We start from the raw sequence: 20180 nt of genomic DNA on the forward strand, positions 1-20180 counted from the left end.
CAATTGAAACTAAATTATATATTTTGTTACTCTTAGAAATATGTCAGATGGTGTACCTTTTTGCTTGGAAATAAGGGGTAGCAAGAGTTATCTTCGGAGTGTTCTGTTGATAGTCTTTTACAGGTTGTATCTTTTCTTCATATTTACTGACTATGCATGGTATGTATTTAGTAAATATGACTGTATCTTTTTTAGTCTGTTCCCTTAGTTTGAGAATATGAAGCAGATATGACTTTGATTTGGGCTGTATATTTCCATCTTTTAAGTCAGAGCAGTGCATTGGCTTCAAGATGTCACATCTGTGTCCCCTGAAGACACAGGGGACTTAACTTACTGTTAAACACTTTATCTTTGTATTGTTACAGAGTAGATAAATATTAAATACTCTTTCTTTCTAAAACTTATTGTTAAATACTTTCTTTAATGAAAGTGCAGAAGAGGAAATTAAAAACCACTGATATCAACCAATTAGGCAATAATCTAGAGTAGGGGTCAGCAAACTTTCTCTTAAGAGGTTGTTAGATTGTAAATATTTTCGGCTTGTGAGCCACACAGTCTTTTTCACAGCTACTGAACCTTGACATAGCATGAAAACAGCTATAGACGAGACATAAACACATGAGCTTGGCTGTGTTCCAATAAAACTTTATTTACAAAGACAAGCAGCTATAGTTTGTTGATGTCTGTCATAGAAGAGGCCTTCTAGTAAGTCTTTCAGTGGAAGTTGAAAGTTCCTAAGAAGTACAGTTGTGTAATAAAAATTCCGGTAGTAAGAGCATGAAAGGACCACCCAAGGTATGTCATTCCTTATACCGCAGCCACTGGCCACATGGCATCCTTTAAGGCTTGATTTATTAAAATTAAGTGTTAAATAACAATTCACATTTTTCTTTCTCACTTGTACTAGCCACAGTGCCACTCTTGAGTGGCACAGTGGCTACCATAATGTACTGTATGCACATATCTGCATAGTGTGCAGATTTATAAAGCATTTCTGTTACTAGGAAGCTCTGTTGGATCATGCTGCTCTAGAATAGTGATCAGGAAACAGTGTAAAGAGCCAGGTAATAAATACTGTAGGCTTTTATATGATGCATAAAATCTCTGAGTCATCATCTTTTCTTTGTTTTTTTTTTTTTAAACCCTTTCAACATGTAAAAACCATTTTTAGCTCTCATGCCATATAAAAATAGGCCACAGGCTGTAGTTTGCTAACTCCTGCTCTATAGAGTTGAGCATGACCAGGAAATATCAGAGAGCTAGATATGTAGCTACCTTCCAGATCTTTCAGAGGAGGACCTTGATTTGATATAGTTCTCAGTGTAGTTTGTAGCTTGCCCTCATTACAGCCCTAAGGATACTGGGATGTGAAAGTCAGGTGAGTGGGTCGTGGTCCTAGCCATGCCAGGTTTGTGACTTTGTCGAGGCCTCCTTCCTCATCTGCAGAAGAAGACATTAGAAGACATGTTAGTATTGGCCAACAAGCCAGTTGGTTTATATTTTTTCATCTAAAGATATGCAGTGTTGGTTATTTTTTAAGATTTGTTGTGAATATTATTTATATATATGTTTTAAATATAGTACTCATAATGGAGCCTTAAGTGCTTATTTTTAGTAGTTGTAAATTAAAGAACACCAAGGGCTTGAACTCCTCTGTTTTCTCTTTTGGTTTTGTTCCTGTTTTTGCTTTAATTACTCCATTCCACTCTTGGCTGTTCCTCCTCACTCTCTCACTTTTCTCTCTTTTTCCTGTCCTTTCTTTTCTCCCTCATATGCCTTGTCAGATACTTTTTGTGGCACTCAAGCTTATCGTAATACTACCTTTATGTGCCATGAGCCTTCTACTGTAGCTGGTTTATTTGGAGGTAGGTAACAATAATCTCTACAATTTATTAGTTTGTTCATGCAAGAGGTATTTCATTTTGTTGTTTTCCTTAAAATGAGTTGGTAAGAAGAAAAAACACTTGGTTTAATAAATAGTAGAGTTATTTTCTCAAAAAAGTATGAGGCCTATTTATTACCAAACTATCACCAAAATCTTTAACAACCCAGCTAATTTTTCTCAGAGGTGTTTGGAATGCCTTTCTGTCACCAACACTTGTTTATCTTGTACCTTTCAGTTAGCTTATTATTTTCCTCTTGAGATTGTTCCTACAGTGCAGTATTAATAAGTGTTAATCTGTGAAGTGGCCAGTGACAGACTTTTCACCGGGTTTTGTGAAATGAAAGAGAGAGGCAAATTCAGTTTTCATTAAGTTAACCTTAACTTGGCGAGCCTATTCATCTTTTATTGGGAATCCCTAAATCTTCTCTTTTGAAATGGTGATATTTTATAACTTTGCTTTAAGTCACTCTTAAAAATTAAAGGTTGACAGTCTAATCAGCTATTATAATTTATTAAGAATTTCCCTTTTACTTTTTTCCTCTGCTAGTCAAAGCTGTTAAAATTTGAGGTACTAGCTCTGGATTACTTTGTATCTTTTCAACTCTTATTTATTTATTTACAAGAAATGCATTTTATTTTCATTAAAAAAAATTAATTGCAGCATGTAGGATTTAGTTTCCTGACCAGGGATCAAACCCTGGCCCCCTGCATTGGGAGTTCAGAGTGTTAAATGCTGTTCTACCCAGGCAGTAACGTCATAATTTCACAGATTGGTGCCCCTCAGGACCTCAGGAGACGGCTCCCCTCTTTACAGAAAGTAATGAAGTTGTTTTTGTATTATTATGAAGGATAGGCTCATCTCTGATATCAGTAAAATTCTAAAAAGAATTTGAGACAGGATATCAGAGGAAAATAGAAATTTGATATACTGTCCTAGTTACAAATTATTTTTCCCTTTGTTTTCTTATTAAATGATAGCATAGCTCAGATATTGTTTCCAGGATTTAAACACTGTAAGCTTCTTACACTGTAATGGTGTAGCATGGGGATGTAATTATAAAGTACGATAGATTTTTGTCTTTCTTGAGTAGATACATCTGTTCCTTTTGTAAGGAGCTCTGAGAAGAACTCGCAAGCCTGTGGTATATTTCTTAAACAGTTTGTATACTTCAGAGAACTGTTAAATCAGTATATGTAATTATATTTTGATGTTGTATTCTCATTGTATGGTCAGTGTCTGAGTTAAGAGTATTTTAAGGGCTAAATGACTATGGGGTAAAATCAAACTTGTACATTTAAAAATCTTTGCCTCTACAGAATATTGATACTCATATGTAAAATGCTACTTTTACAGTAGTATCATTGATGTATACCAGCTTGTGTGAGTCACTGTTAATAAAAAGTCCTTACTGGCTTCTCTGACTTTGAGGACCTTCTTGAACTTCTCACCAAATCTTGTCCTAATTTTTACCTTTTTCTTTAAGATCAGTCTTTTTAGTACAGCATTATTATACTTCCTTAAATCTTGGTCATGTACATTAAGAGTTCAGTGTGAGATTCTTACAGATTGAAATTGCCTTTAGCAGAAAGATGGGACAGGAAGAAAGGGTCTATGTTTAGGGCTCAAAAGTTTAATTTCTCTCAAATATAGTTATTAATCTTCTAATACCAGATATTTAAAACTTTTTAACATTATGAGTTTATAAAATTTAGAGATGGAAGAGAATTCCTTCCACAAGGAAGGAATTTATTATAGCCATTTATTCCAGCCTTCCACAAGTGAAAGAATTCCTTCTTTGTGATCCTTGCTAGGCTGTTCTCTACTTGAATATAGACTCAGTGATTGAAAGCTCCTCAAGTCATGTGACAGCCCTAATTGGTCTAGATGGTTTTAATTCTTCTAGTTAGCCTATAGAAATTCAGAACCTCACTTCACAAAAATAAAACTTCACACAATTGAAAATCTTCTATTGACCTCAGCATTACCTGGTTTCTATATAAACTGGATGTCTTGGCTGAATGCCAGTAGCATCAGCATAACATTGACAGGAGAGAATAAATTTTCCCTTTATGTTCTTGTGTTTCACCGTAGATAGTTAAATCAGTATATTTGATTACATATGTGGCAGCCCCACTTTGGGAAGTAGTTAAGTTGAACTTAGAAGATGGTTGAAAATAGTCCTTTTTTTTTTTTTAATATTCAAAAAACATCTGGATACAAGGGATTCATAAGGATTAGTGGGTTATAACTTTTAAGAATCCTGTTACTTCACAAGTGAACTTAAACCGTATAGCTTTTGATTAACCATTGAAGGAAGGAAGGTGAGAAATATGGAAGGTGAGTAGGTAGAGGGAGAAAGACTTTTCGGGATACTAAGTTATTTTTTTTAAACACCACAAAATTCTTATTCCCAGATGATCCTTTAAATTTTGGTTTCGTACAAGATCCTAGAATTTTAGATGTGTTGGGTTTTTTTTTAAAGATCATTAGCATAAAAATTTAAGGTAAAAAATAAGCAAAAATGTTATTTTGTAATGAAACAAACTAGTAATTCAACTTTACTTACTTTTTTATTTTCTTAGTCAGTGGGGTGATTTTGTTTTAGAAAATGTAATCACTACAAGGAGATGTGGTAGTCTAGGAAACATTTTGCTTGAAGGGTTGGCTTTGTTTTTTGTTGTGGGAATTCAGGGCTTTTTCCATTGTTTTCATCATTCTTAGATATCTGTAAATGTAGAGTTATTAAAGATTGAGCTGCTTCCATTTTGGTTTCTCTTAGGGTTCACTCCTTCTCCAGTTGCACAGCCACATCCTTCAGCTGGCCTTAATGTTGACTTTGAATCTGTGTTTGGAAATAAATCTACCAACATTACTGTAGATTCTGGGGGTAAGAAAAAATTACTTTATTACCTTTACTCTAGTGTTCTAGTTTAGAGTCTGTGTAAGGACAGATAATGATACTTTTACCATGTGTAAGTAGATGGAGTTAGGATAGCCAAAGAAGTGGGTCCTCCTCCCCCAGTGACTGGAAGAAAATTTCAAGTGACTATTAGCCTTTATTCTTTTCTTAGTGGCAGTTTTGAATCTGAGAAGATTCTGTTTCTCCCAGAGGTGTTAAGAGAGAGAAAAAAGAGATTTTCCTTAGATTAGGGTTCTCAATTACTAGTGACCATGTGTAGAATGCTCTGTTTTTTTATTCAGTATAATTTTTACTTTTACTGAAATAAAATTGGCTTTTTTGAAAACTAGGAAAGTATTACCTGTGGTACCTTGACGTATTGAAATAGTCTGTGTAGTGAATGGCTGAAATAATTAAATACCAGAGCTATGGGTGCAGGGCCTTTTTTTTTTTTTTTTTTTTAATCGTTTTGTAGTATGCTTGTTCATTTGTCTTAAGACAGCTTTATAGACCTATAGAGCTAGGTTTCCACTTAGTATCTTATTAATTTGAAGTTTGTAAAAATTGAATTCCTATAAAGTTGACACTAAATTATGTTCTTAATCGTAGAGTGGTAAGTGTAGTAATTAAATTCAGACCATTTAAACATTGAGATACTCTTAATTTCATAATTACAGTTATTAATAGTTATCATAAGTGTTTATACAAAAGTAAGAAGCAAGCTTATAAAGAGTATGTATGCACTAGGAATTCATGTTTTTCTGTGCACTGGTAGGTTTACAATGATTTTTGATGTATTTAACTTTCTCTTCTTGAGTTTGTCTTACTGGGAGGAAGGATAAAGGATATAGAAACCAGTTCATATTTTATAAGCCCCCATTTTTGGTGACTTTCTTTTTCAAATTCTCTAGTATTCCTAGGTTATGCTATTGAGTCATTTGGTGGCTTGGTTGATTGGATTTGTTTTACCTTTTACCCTTCAGGAGAGAACCTTAAGGGATTTTATTTTTCAGCAATGTCCTAGTTTACTACATGATTGTGCAATTAGAGTGTAGTTTAGCTATTTCTTAGGTTTAATTTAGGCTGTTCTTAGACAGAAGAAAAGAGAGAAGCTAGTGGTTTATTTTCACTTGGTTCTAATATACTGTTTTACATATACCTTCCATTCTTCACTTTGAAGAGTATTAAAAAGTCTATAAAATACAGTTTCTTAAAAGAAATGTTTTTTCAGAGATGTATTTTTTACGTATATTTCTTCAAGTGTGAGTGAGTCTTCAGAAGACTTTGTCAGCTGAGGGGGAGGATTAATTCCATCCTTCTCATCCCAGTTTTGGAATAAGAGTAGTTTACTTGAATGCTTCTTTCTTCATTCTCTTTAACTTTAATGTAATTTTGTTATGACGTGAGACAAATGAATTCTGCCAAAGTACATACAGCCGTCTCAATCGATTTACTTTGAAATGGTGGATTTCTCCTTTTTCCACTTAAGGGCATTTATTAGTGCCCATTTTCTTAGAGGATTTTTCCATTAAACAAGAAGAAAAGGCAGAGACCTCCTTTAGAAAGCTGTAGCTCTGTAAAGTTCCTTACAAAATCCTATTTCATCTGTTTGTAACTTTAAGGCTTTGATGAACTAGGTGGACTTCTCAAACCAACAGTGGCCTCTCAGAACCAGAGTCTTCCCGTTGCCAAACTCCCACCTAACAAGTTAGTATCTGATGACTTGGATTCATCCTTAGCCAACCTTGTGGGCAGTAAGTATTTTTTGAATTCTTGAATCTTCTTTACAATAAGTTGTTTTATAAAAATGAGTCTAGTTTTTAAATGCTTTCTTTTTCTCCTGTCCTAGATCTTGGCATTGGAAATGGAACCACTAAGAAGTGAGTGTTAAATTTGCATTTTTTCCCTCATGTGCCATCTAGAGATTGGTTTGGCTTTTATCTCAAGAAAGTATGTGTATAAGTGTCATCTGCATCTTAAATGCTCTGTTCAATCTAAATTTTAGTAAAAAAACTTCCTAATTACAGACATTTATATCTTACTTGTGTTTATTTAAAGTGATGTAAATTGGACTCAGCCAGGTGAAAAGAAGCTAACTGGAGGATCTAACTGGCAACCAAAGGTTGCACCAACAACTGCGTGGAATGCTGCAACAATGGTGAGTTGGAAAATCTCATGATATACTAACATGAATAATTTGGGTGAATATGTACCGTGAAAATGTGTTTAAAGCAGCAATAAAGCATAAGTGCAAAGGTCGTTAAGAAATAAAAGTACTTTCTATTTCTTTCATTCAGCTTCTAAAGGAAGCTGGGTTGACACTATTTGCCAGGTACATTTTTGTAGCTAATGTTTACTTAAGAGTTATTTTGTGCCAGGCATCATTCTAACATAATATGTGGTTTTGTTTTATATAATCCTCAAATTAACCTTATATGGTAGTAACTATTATTATCCCATTTTACAGATAAGGAAATGGAAACATAGGATTATTAAGTAATAAGCCCAAATAAAAGAGATGGGGTGGGTTTTTAGAGCTCAGGCAGCGTTACCTCAGAGGCTATGCTCTTAATCATTATTCTCTATTGCTGGTTTCAAATCTGTTATTTATTTGTCTAACACTGAATCAGTTGCTAATTTCACACACACAGTGTTTCCCCTAAAAATGGCTCAGTGTTCACTAATTCAGTGTTCTGGTGACTTTAAGGACCTTCAGTTCAGTTCAGTTCAGTCACTCAGTTGTGTCCGACTCTTTGCGACCCCACGGACTGCAGCATGCCAGGCCTCCCTGTCCATCACCAACTCCTGGAGTTTACTCAAACTCATGTCCATTGAGTCGGTGATGCCATCCAACCATCTCATCCTCTGTCGTCCCCTTCTTCTCCTCCCTTCAGTCTTCCCCAGCATCAGGATCTTTTGAACCTTAAGTGCAGCAAATAAGGAGAATTGGCTAAAAAAATTAGGTGACGGTATTAACAAAGCTAGTTTCAGCTGTGTATGTATACACACTCACACATCTCACATAGATTATAATCTTAAATCCTAAATAAATTTATTCTAGTAGATGATATTTTATTTTACAAAAGAGAAAAGGAGTTTCAGAGGTGTTAAGTTGACCACCCCGCTAATTGGTACCTAAGTTGAAACTCAAGACCTACCCAACTGGCCCCAGAGCCAGAGCTTCTTCAAGTATTCCTCATTGTTCCCTAGTTCTCCATCCTCTGGTTATCTTCTTGTCAGATCTGGATGTATCGGGTACAGATTTTTCATGGCTTTGCACATGTATATGAAAGATTTCAAAAGCTTCACAAGTATTGATTTGGGGATTACAAATTTTAGTTTGTAGCAAATTTGCAAATATAGAATCTATGAATAATAAAAATTAGTTGCATGATAATTAATGTCCAAGAGATTCTCCAGGCAAGAATCCTAGAGAGGGTTGCCATTTCCTTCTCCAGGGGATCTTCGCAACCCAAAGATCGAACTTGGGTCTCCTGCATTGCAGGCAGATTCTTTACTGTCTGAGCCTCCAGGGAGGACCAGTGAGTTAGCATCTAATACTAAAGAAGTTCTAATGGTTTTAATTACCATAAGGTATGGTTGTCCCTGAGTAGTTTTGTGGCTGTACCACTACCCTTGGTCAGCTACTGTTTTACCAATCCAATATGTCTTCTTGAGTCAGAGAAAACCAATTTCTTTTTGTAGAAAAATTTGAAACATGCTTTCTTGCAAACTTGGGCTAATAAGCAGCATTTTGCATGTTATGTCCTTCCTGTTGTTAGAGACCTTCATACCCTTGTTATAGCCACTTCTGTTATTAAATCTCTTCCAGAGCATTGTGCTGTTTTGCTGTTTTCCTTGGGTTAATTGTAAAAATTGAATATAGAGCTGAGCTAAAAATAGTGTGCTATTAAAGTTTTCCATGACATTATCTAGAGAGTTTTATTAATCTCAGTCTTCATTAGTGGAAAATAATACTAAAATTTAGCCACCTTTTAAAAACAGTACTTTTTCGCAGGGTTTCCCTGATGGCTCAGCAGTAAGAATCTACCTGCCAATGCAGGAGAGAATGGGTTTGATCCCTGGGTCAGGAAGATTCCCCTGGAGAAGGAAATGGCAACCCACTTATGTCTGGGAAATCCATCCCATGGACAGAGAAACCTGATGGGCTCTCAAGAGTTGGACATGACTTAGTGACTAAACAACAACTTTTTTCCTGGTAGTGGTCACTACCATCACCAATAATAAAACCTTAAATTTTAAATAGTTTACATTTTACACACAAACTATCCTGACTATAATTAGTGCACTCTTGGGAGCAGCTGTTGTCCCAACTGTAGGGGTAAAGTGGTTTTTTTTTTTCCCCTCAAGTGGAAAACAGCTCAGAAGCAGATTTAAATTGAAATCCATCCCTTCTGACTCTTAATCCAATGTTTTTCCTACTGTAACACACCTCTAGGTGTGAATCATACATTGATATAACATATGAACCATGATATAAATCTGAATGCTGATACAGAAATACAATGACTAGTTTCTTATTTCAAATTAGTATTTATATGAAATAGTAGAAATTTGCAAATAGCACTTGACCTTAGATGGACTGTTAGAATGTAATAGGCATCTAACCATCTAGAATGTGCTGATAAGAAACCGTATCTATGGTGCTGTGTTGTATATGGTAAGGTGCGTCATCTCTTGAGGACTTTGTTAAAATATTTGTATGTATGTATTTTATAGAGGTTCTTTTTAATGACTAACATTTAGGGCTGGTGATGTGATTCACTACTTAGATAAACTGCTGCTTATGACATTTCTTTACATTTCTAACTTTTTATTAATCTTTAAACACTGTCAAGGTTTTTAAACTTTTAAAAATTTAAAACAAATGTATTGATATTTTATTAAAATATATAATGATGTCACACTACCAACTCTTTTAACTGCTTGCTGCTTTTCCTGTGGTATTCATTATACAGTGCATCCCTGGTTATGGTGTGCACTGAACTTTACACTATTCATACTACCGATAGGTTTTATATTTTAATGACACTTGTAATCAGTAAACTCTTACGTAAGTAAGGTGATGATACCAAAGACTAAATTTCCCTTGTCAACCTTGATAGTGTTTTAGTATAGATGTTCTTCCATTAGATACTGGAAATACAAGGAGTTCTAGGTAGTTAATGAATGTACATGTGAACTAAAATGCTCTCTATGTATTTTCTGTTGTGTAAGTACTTGTTCTAATCCAGTGTTATTGCATTATGTAATTGTTCTCCCTGGGAAAAACAGAATGGCATGCATTTTCCACAATACGTAAGTGACCAAAAACTAGCCTTTTTTGCAATAAATTGGCATGCTATTAACCACTGCTGTAGCAGAATCTCATAACCTTCCAGCTATTACTTGTTTTCACATTCAAATTTTCAATGTGCCAGAAATTCTTCCTAGCATCTACTGATTTCATGGGTTTGTTGTAGAATTGATTCTGATGATGGTAGCATGGGAAATATAAATTTTTTTTCTTGCTTAATATTCTGCCATTTGCTGCCAGATGGCTGGGCGTCTGTGTTTGTATCTGTGCTTCCACTATGCACTTGATGACTTCTGAATGAAGGGAAATGGTGATTGTGGTAATGTTGGAAATCACAGTTGCATGAACTCTTACAGGCTTCTGCTGTACTTGGCAGTTTGTCTACTGCTCTTGCAGCTCTTGGTTCTTAAGTAGGGAGAGACCAATAAGTTCTACATGCTCACTCAAATACTAAACTTTTAACTATCCACTTTAGCTATGCTTCATTGAACTTCTCCATGTGTATGTTCAAATTGCCATATAATTTATTCTTTATGTTTTAGCAGTGTTATTGGTCTTTCACCTGTATTCATCTTAAGTTTTTATTAAAAGATAACACATAGGGAATGTTAAGACAGCAAATATATCTAAAATGACTTTTGCTGAGGTCGTATATTTCAAAGCATGAATTGAAGTGGAAAGAGGAAGGACCTTAAACATCTTATGGTAGATTGTTCTTTTAGACATTTAAGCATAAACAGACTTGAAAATGTATTACTCTGAATTGGTGCTTTGCAGAAGATATTTTAAATAATTTACAGAATAAATTGGAATACTAATATGTACACTCTACATACAGACTTGAGTCATACTCCACAGTGGCTTGAAATCTTTGGGCTTATTTGAAAGAAGTGAATGAGGTCCTTAGAAACTAGTCTTTTGGAAGATCAGATTGTTCATTGATTTGAAATCTTTAAGCTTTGTCTTTGCTGCAGAAGTGAAGCACCTAGGAACATTCACTGTGCTGCTTTTTCTGGGCAGACATCTTTATGGGAGAGACAGACGTTACGTTGCAGGATTTGAGTATTTCTAAAAATCTGAATATTTTTAATGCTGTAAAAGCACATTGAAATCTTAGATCACTGTTGCATCTAAGTTTAAATGGTATTTTTTCTTTCTAATCTGCTTTTCTGCTAATTTTAAGACAACTTTTGTCATTGAGCTTGACACAGTTATTAACGAACACAAATATCACCTTTAATCACAGCTGTCTTAGCAATTCTTTTTAGCTATTAATTACCTGGACTCCATTGACACATGTGAGTTACACTTGCGTGTTTGTCTTTTCTCTCACCGTGTCAGGCCCCCCCTGTAATGGCCTATCCTGCTACTACACCAACAGGCATGATAGGATATGGAATCGTAAGTATTTTTCCCAACACAGCTTTTTGAAAATCGGTTGACCTGCATTTAACATGTATTTATTTCTAAGTTTAACTGAAAAAAGAGTTAGTGCCACATATACCCTTAGTAACTAGCATAGAACCTTGCGCCACAGCATAGGTTTCATAAGTATTTCTAGAACAGTTATTATACAACAAATATCATTTATTAATGTTTACTGTATTACTTGGCTTATTTTTCCTCTCATAAGTTTTGTTAGTCATCTATACTTCATTGTGAACTCATTTAAACATTAATGTTAACTCCAAGTCTCTGTTGCTTTGACCTTATATTAATACCAGTGAGGTCTTATAACCTTAATACTACTATAATGGATGTGGGGAGTTGATATTTCTTGCATTGTGTAGGGAGTCAATTTAGTTTAGTGAAGGCCAGAGAAATCTTCCTATGACATGATTGGTATAGTGCAGAAACAGTGTTTAAACTTTTAAGCTGCCCCCAACCCACATTATAAACTGCTCTTACTCTCCCAGCTTTCTCAATATACAGACTCAAATAAGAGATGATGGTGTAGTAGTTTCAGCCCGGCACATATTCTGGGAACCCTGCTGGTGGGAGGCAGTGTTCATCCATCAGTATTGCTGCTGAGGCTACTTCTGCTACTTCTTTCTTTACGTCTTAGTGAAAGTAGCTCTTTCCCTGCATATGAAAAAGTTTCATAAAAGCTTTTGGATTAGTAGTCATTACATAAAAAGGGTGTCTACACAGAAAACTCATAAAGTGAATCACTGAAAATAGGAGTCATCTTAAAAAGTTAAATAGAACTTGCAGAAAGATAAGATTTTAGAACATTGCATTTTAACCAAAATAATATGATGGTCTGTGTGTACTCTGTTCTGTCACTTATGTTAATTTTATAATGTGGAGTGGTAATTTTTAAAAAGATGGTTGTTTGAGATTTATTTTCAATTATTTAAGAATGAGCTAACATCTGTGTGTGTAATTTAAGCCTCTTCTTGGTTTTCTCTAAAAATGTGTAAAATAAAATAAAAGAACTATTGAAGGTAAACTTCTTCAAAGAATCAACTATTTTCCCTTGTGCTTACTTGCATTATGGTATAAGAACTGGATTTGATGAACAAAGGCAATTTACTTTGAAATGTCTTAGCCATTTTATAGTTTTAAGTTTCCCTATGTCTATAAAGATGGCAAATTTGGAAATTTTTCTTGGTCTAAATTATTTTGTCTGTTTATTATAGTTTGAATTTTGCAATTCATATAGAAAAAGTTGAGTTTTTTGGTAAACTTTATAAAATAAGCACATGTAATATTTTCCATACAAAAAAAATTCTCTTAAAATGTTTAGCTATCAGTCTTATTTGCATTTATAGACATTTCCCCTTTGAGTTAGTTCAGCTGTACTAGTACTAATACATCATTATCATCCTTCTTGTTTACTTACTCATAATAAGGAAAATGTGACTCAGCATCCTTTAACTTGAGAATTTTTGTTTTTTGTTTTTTTAGCCTCCTCAAATGGGAAGTGTACCTGTAATGACACAACCAAGCTTAATATACAGCCAACCTGTCATGAGACCACCAAACCCTTTTGGCCCTGTATCAGGAGCACAGGTACTAATTAACATGCTGCCCGTAACTTATACTGTGCTTGATGTGGAAGAAATATAATACCAAAAAATCCTTTTATGCAGCTCAAAAAAAACAAGTTGTTGCATTTTTTCCCTTCATGGAGGATGATACTTTCTTCGTGTATCTTTCTCATGTTAGAGCTTTTAGGTATGTTGACTATTTGGAAAGAAAGGATAAGCAGATTACAAATAGGTAAAGATGGAAAAGTCTTGATAACTTATAGTTGGTGCGGCCAGTTAAGAAACCTTTCTGATAACAATTCTGATGTGCTCTTTCCTGTGTTGGCCTTAGAAACCTTGAGCTCAGAACTCAGTTCTTGGCTTGAATGCCACAGTGGAGTGTTGCCTTTGAGATGTCTGTGAAACTTGACAAGTCTTCAAAAGTTGTGAATGCTATTTTTTCATTAGATAACTTTCTCCTGTTGAAGATCATATTTAAAAACAGATACCCCTCTCCCCACAAAAGAGCAAAATAGCTTGAAATGCCACCCTTTCTTCACAGGAAGGACTTTTCTCTTCAGATGTTTCTAAGGCCTTCTTCAGTTCATGAAAATTCACCTGGATATTCACTCTTTCTTTTTCATCTCACTGTTGTTAGCATCAGGGAAATCTGGATTTTTTTTTTTGAAAAACGCTTCTCTCATTATGGTTAGGAGAGGAGATAAGTTTCTTTGTTGTTTACCTCTCTGATGACATCCTGTGGGATGAGACCTTTATAAAGAGATAGGTTGGCTTATCCCTCTCTGTGACCCTGCTCATATTGTTTAACAGTTGGGAAGTACTGACATGTGATTGTAAAAGTCACCCCCTTTCGTGGCTTCCAGTGCCAACCGATTGGTTCTTTCATGTGTTTAATGCTATTTGAAAGCATTCACGAGCCTGTTTGTTGATGGACTTGTTATTCCTTCTCCACTTGAATGCAGATAGTTTTACACTTGCCAGTGTATACAGTGTTACACTGCAAAAATTAGTTTGTATTGATCCAGTTAAGTTAGTCTATATGTATCTCATAGACCAATGAAGCAGAAGACACCATTTCATTTTTCAGCCTTTTTGAGTACTGAACTCATTTAATAAATTGATGTCTTGGGCAGTGCCAGTGACTGGGAGTGGATAGTGAATTTAATTCTGATTGAGTGGTAAAATCTATGTTCTTTGAATTTCATGTATTTCCCCAGATGCCTCTTTTATTCCCATTTGTCCATGTTAAAGTGACCTTTTCTTCCTGCTCCTCAAACAGTTAAGTATTTATAATGAAGTTAGTTGGCAGATGAGGTAATTGATGCAGTTATCTTTCTTATGCATTTGTTTTTATAAATTAGATTATGGGCATTTATATTTTCTTTCTTTTCCATCTTTTACCAGCAGCAGTTCTGAATTTGGCTGAATACTTTAAAGAAATGTATAGATTTTGATAACATTGTGTTGATGATTTCCTTAACTTTTGATGTAGATCCTTTCTTTAGTTTATATGTCTTCCTATTGTTTTTTTAGTTTTTTCTTTTTTACCCACATTTTTAACTTCAGGTACACGTAGTTTATTTTTAAAAATTGCCTTGGGTTTTTACTGTTACAAGACCAAGTGATAAAGAAGTTAAATGTATTTAGAGGAAAAAAAAAACAACTATATTTTGGGGCTGTAAATTTACTGGTAACTACTAACCACCTAATTTTCTCTGATGCATAGCTAAAACCCTGCACCTAGTGTGGGTCTTGTCTTGCAAGCTCCTATCTCAGAAACAGAATATACTGTTACTAAGCTTGGGTGCTACCTGACAGTTTGCAAACACTTTCACATGCATTACCTCATTCTTAAACTTTATGTTTAAGGTAGATGGGCCTCCTATCACTAGTGTCACCATTCTTTATTTTTAAAGAGTTGAGATTTGGAAAGGTTCTTCAACTAAACTAAACAAGTGGTGCAATGCTACTTAGCTCCTTCCCGGTCCAGTGCTCATTTGTGCCACGTTACCTCTCTACTGCTGCTCCTCAGCCTGTGTGGCCACAGTGCCACTACTGTCTTCCTGTGCCCGTGGTGAACCACTCTGCTAATTCCTGGGTTTCCTGTTGGATTATAAACTATATTTATGTATCTAAGATATAACTGCTGTAGTTGTCAAGAGCATCCTATGCAGTTTTGGATAATACTTTTAACCTTGAAACATTGTGCCATGAGGGTTTTTGTTGTGTGTGTTTTTAATATAGTTTAAAACAAATCTTAGTAAAAGAGAATCTACCTTAAAAAAAATTGCTAGCCCCCTGGCATCAGTTCTTAACACAGATTTTATATCTTGTTTCCTTTTGAAATCCATGTTAACTGTCACCAAAACACCAAAACAGTGCAAGAATTTCCAAGTATATAAATGAAATAGTGATAGAACTGCCCTTTTCTAATTACTTTCTCCCAGAAGAGAATGAGAACATTTGGGAACAAGCTTCTAGTTGAAAAATCAAATGTGAAGTCAGTAGGTAATTTAAAATATTACTGGTTGAGAAAAGCAAATGAAGGCAAATTGATGATGAGGAAAAGAAGCTTGGGTGGCAGTGAAGTAGTTCAAAGAGGCTTTGGACTTCTCCTTACAGAGTTATTTGAACCAGGTGAAAGTCAGAATCTTAAATGTTATAATGTTGCTTTTGATTCCTTTCCCCGCTTTGTTTTCCATATATCTTGTGACAGTATCCCACTGATCATTCCTCTGCTATTCTTAGCCCCTTCTCTTTTTGCAGTCTATAATCCTTGACCCAGATTGGAACCTTTCTTGCCTTACTAGTTTAATCCATGTGTAGATACTGGAGTAAACTTCCGTAGGCAGTATTTGTAGCATCTTATCTCCAGACTCAAAAATCTAAGGAGATGAATCTAATATAGCTGAACATGTAAGATATACCCTCAGCTTTTCTTTTGTCTTAAAAACCACCTCACAGAATTTCCCTCTTTGAAATAATAATGAGTAAGTAGAACATTCATGTCCTTCCAGCTCCATGCATTCACAGTTCTCAGTAATGATCCAGTGTTCTTGTGCTGTTTGTCTTTTCTAGAAGAACTTTGTCTGTCATAAAGTGGATTTGCTCTTTACTCCTTCTCGGTTATCTCTCATCCCTTTTCCATTCTCCTGAGATTTGAAGTTCTTTTACCTATTCTGCATTCTTTTTCTTTATAGAATTTGTCACTACTTAGCATCTGTCAGTTCGTCCATTTGTCCATTCATCGCTCCATCCATCCATTTTAGCTAGTGAGAGTTGCCTGTATTAGACTGTAACCCTCACAGAGGCAAGCTTGTATAACTTTTATGTTCATGGTTCCTAAAATGGTGCCTGACTCATAACAGGTTTTGAACGTTATTTGTCAAACAAGGGAATTTGGTTGAAAACTTACTTTTCCATTGTGTCACTTACTCTATTTCTCACTGATATATCTTTTTACTTACTTATAAACATTGTAGTAATTTAGAGCAGTATTCAAAATTGGTTTAAATTCTTCGCTAAAGACTGTAAGCTAAAATGTTAGGTGACTAACTTGAGGAATGAAAATGCCTTTAATTTCATGATTGAATGTTTTTAATCATTTAAGAATTAAACTATTTTGGAGTAGGAAAGATTTTCTCAAGCTTTAGTTTTTAATAATTCTTGGCTAGTTTCTTCTGCTCCCATCACTTCGGAGCAAATAGATGGGGAGACAATGGAAACAGTGACAGATTTTTATTTTCTTGGGCTCTAAAATCACTGTGGATGGTGACTGCAGCCATGAAATTAAAAGCCGCTTGTTCCTTGAAAGAAAAGCTATGACCAACCTAGACAGCATATTAAAGAAGCAGAGACATTACTTTGCCAACAAAGGTTCATCTAGTCAAAGCTATGGGTTTTCCACTGGTCATGTATGGATGTGAGAGCTAGACCATAAAGCTGAGTGCTAAAGGATTGATGCTTGTGAACTGTGTTGTTGGAGAAGACTCTTGAGAGTCCCCTGAACTGCATGGAGATCAAACCAGTCCATCCTAAAGGAAATCAGTCCTAAATAGTCATTGGAAGGACTGATGCTGAAGTTGAAACTCCGATACTTCGGCCCCCTGATGGGAAGGCCCAACTCATTGGAAAAGACCTTGATGTTGGGAAAGAGAGAAGGCAGGAGGAAAAGGGGATGGCAGAGGACAAGATGGTTGGATGGCATCACTGACTCGATGGATGTGAGTTTGAGCAAGCTCCAGGAGATAGTAAAGGACAGGAAAGCCTGGTGTGCTGCAGTCTATGGGGTTGCAAAGAGTTGGACGTGACTGAGCAACTGAACAACAAAGCTAGTTTCTTTTATTAACTTTGGCCGTTCAGTGGTAGCAGTAAACAAAATAATTTTTCTTAATGTTTAATTTAAACCTTTTAGTTGTTCTCTCATTGCTATGCTTTCTTTGTTTCAATAAAAATTCTTTGAGGCAAAGATGTCTATACAGTATAAAATAAATAATAGTTTATAAATACAAGCGAAATCCCATCAAAATAGAATCTTTTAATCAAATCCCAGTTCTCCTCCTGTTGTCAGAAGTCTTCCTGTTTCTTGAAGTATTTCTTTTGAGAGCCATTACTTACTAAAGATGTAGCTTATAGCTCCTGGTCTCTTACTTACTATACTCTAATGTTCCTATAGACCTATACACTTACTCTGCTCTGTTCACATTTTGTGCTAATTCTGTATTTTTAAAAAATTATCACACAGCTTAAAGATGTTCTGTTTCATGACTAATGTAGCTTTTTTTTTTTTTTTTTAATGCTCTACCTGAGTGCATATTTCTGTATGTTTGACTGTATGGAGAATACTAGAACCGTATGGCTAATGCTTTTTTTTCTTCTCTTCCATGCTTCCTCACACTATTTTATTTCCTGTTACCAGTTACTAGTGTGTTTATTAACTTGGGGAGAATGGGGACTCTTACTGCCCTCTCTTGCTTGTGCTTTATATAAACACTGGTACATCCTGGTATATAAATTGAAATGTACATTACCAGTTAATAGTTTGTAAACTGGTTCTACATTGCAGTAATGTAGCAGTTATGTTACTAAACATGAAGACAGTTAGCCCAGTTTTGCTTTCTTCTTTTTTTTTTAAGTTCCCTGGTGGCTCGGATGGTAAAGCATCTGTCTACAATGCAAGAGACCCAGGTTCAATCCCTGGGTCAGGAAGATCCCCTGGAGAAGGAAATGGCAACCCACTCCAGTACTATTGCCTGGAAAATCCCATGGACAGAGGAGCTTGGTAGGCTACAGTCCATGGGGTCGCAAAGAGTTGGACACGACTGAGTGACTTCACTAGTGACTAGTGATGTGAAGTAACAATCTCTTAATGAATGTTCATAAAACAGTTGAGCTGTTAAAGATTTGGTGAGGGGTGTGTTGTGTTTATGTTCTTACCACTTTTTTATATGAGAATCTCATACTGATTCCCTTAACAATCTGTTTTCCAAAAAGCAATATGAGAACCATAGAGTGTTACATTTGCGGATCTAATTTTTAAAATAAGCACATTAAAAGTTTTATTGTTTTCCTGATTGGTATTGGGCGGCTTTGAGGGTTTTTTTAGTAGAGGATATGGATAAGATGTAAAATGGCTGCTGTGTTTTTGTCTGTATCTGCCAGATCTAAGAAAGTATGACATCAATTGAGTGTCTGCAAGGACACAGTGGCTAGTTGTGAGTGCCTTTTACCGGTCTAAATGGGAGTACTGTTAGCTTTGGCTATTGGAATAATTTGGGAGTACTGTTAGCTTTGGCTATTGGAATAATTTAAGTCTCACCAAAAAAAAAAAAATGGCCTTTTTAATGACTTTCTTGTGTGTGAGAACTAATAGCTCTCTTTGCTTTTAGGCTTTACGTTTTTTGTTTGTGTTTTTTTTTTTTTTTAACTTTCTTGGTGTGTTAATTGTGGGTGTTGGCAGTGCCTCTCTTGTCAGCTGATCTGTCCAGCTGCATTTCTGTGGAGCCTTTTGCCTCGTCAGCAGTGTGTTGTGGTCATTGATCCTTGCTTAGTAGAAGATCCCATGGTTGGGGTTTACTTTGGAAATTGGTGAGACTGTTTCTGGGCCTACCTGAATCAGTCAAAACAAAAATTGGAGGAGTCCTGTCTGCTGACCATTATCGTTAATAAGACTATATGTAGAACCAGGCCTTCTCACTGGATTTTTGCTGAGGACATTTTTTTTCCCTAAAAGGTGGAAATCTAATTCTTGTTTTCAACAAAACTGGAACATAGTCATAAAATCTTGGGTGACTGTGAGGTTCTACAAAGTCTTCATGATGAACATCAGTGACTGTACAGCACTGTGAATTTAGAAGGCGCACCATGTGTATTGACTGACATAGACTAGAGAAATCCTTTTTAAAAATATCTTTCTAATCTTAAACTTTTTCCTGTATATTAAATATAGCCATAAATTCTAGCTGAGTGGAGATTAATAGAGATAGCAACTTTTAGAGAGGAAGCAGTCAGACTGCTTTGGGAACTGGGACTGCTTCAAGTCTGTTGTTGGTGTCTTAGGGCTGCCATAACAAAGTGAACCACAAAGTTGATGGCTTCAAACAACAGGAATTTCATCTCTCGCAGTCCTGGAGGCTTACAGTCCAGTAATAGGGTGTCAGCAGGTCATGCTTCTCCCAAATTCTCTAGAGGAGGACCCTCCCTTGCCTCTTGCAGCTTTTAGCAGCCCAAGTCATCCTCTGCCTCTCGCATATGGCGCTCTCCTTGTGTCTCTGTCTTCAGGTGGCATTTCCCTCGTAGAAAGAATCAGTCATTGGATTAGGACCTACCCTAATGACCCCATTGTTACTTGATTATATCTGCAGAGACCCTATTTCCAAATAGGTCACTTTCATAGATTCATTCATAGGGGTCAGGACTTCAACATACTGATACCTTTTGGGAGGATAGTTCAACAGATTCGTCAGCTTGACTCCCCACTAACCAGCTGTTTCAGAGAAAGTCGCCCTTGGAAATTTGATGAGCCTCAGTTTCTTTATCTATAAAATGATGATTTTACCTTATGTATTTTAGCATTTGTGGAACTA

At 35.6% G+C, this 20180-nt stretch overlaps 1 protein-coding gene across 24 annotated transcripts in view; it reads left to right on the forward strand.

The window, feature by feature from the left end:
• Positions 1-20180, forward strand: part of PICALM (phosphatidylinositol binding clathrin assembly protein) — a 97833-nt gene that overhangs the window by 69237 nt on the left and 8416 nt on the right. For 4 of the 24 annotated variants that reach the window (XM_040255519.1, XM_040255527.1, XM_040255531.1 and 1 more), the window contains 7 exons: positions 4666-4773; positions 6408-6539; positions 6635-6665; positions 6844-6943; positions 10081-10104; positions 11444-11503; positions 13013-13117. In XM_040255519.1, coding sequence (XP_040111453.1) covers positions 4666-4773; positions 6408-6539; positions 6635-6665; positions 6844-6943; positions 10081-10104; positions 11444-11503; positions 13013-13117 — 560 coding nt within the window. Of the gene's footprint in view, positions 1-1784; positions 1866-4665; positions 4774-6407; positions 6540-6634; positions 6666-6843; positions 6944-10080; positions 10105-11443; positions 11504-13012; positions 13118-20180 lie in introns of all 24 variants that reach the window. The other 20 variants (XM_040255521.1, XM_040255528.1, XM_040255532.1 and 17 more) reach the window with 7 other exon arrangements.

This window comes from Oryx dammah, unplaced genomic scaffold (assembly GCF_014754425.2).
Source record: "Oryx dammah isolate SB20612 unplaced genomic scaffold, SCBI_Odam_1.1 HiC_scaffold_15, whole genome shotgun sequence".
Lineage (NCBI taxonomy): Eukaryota > Metazoa > Chordata > Mammalia > Artiodactyla > Bovidae > Oryx > Oryx dammah.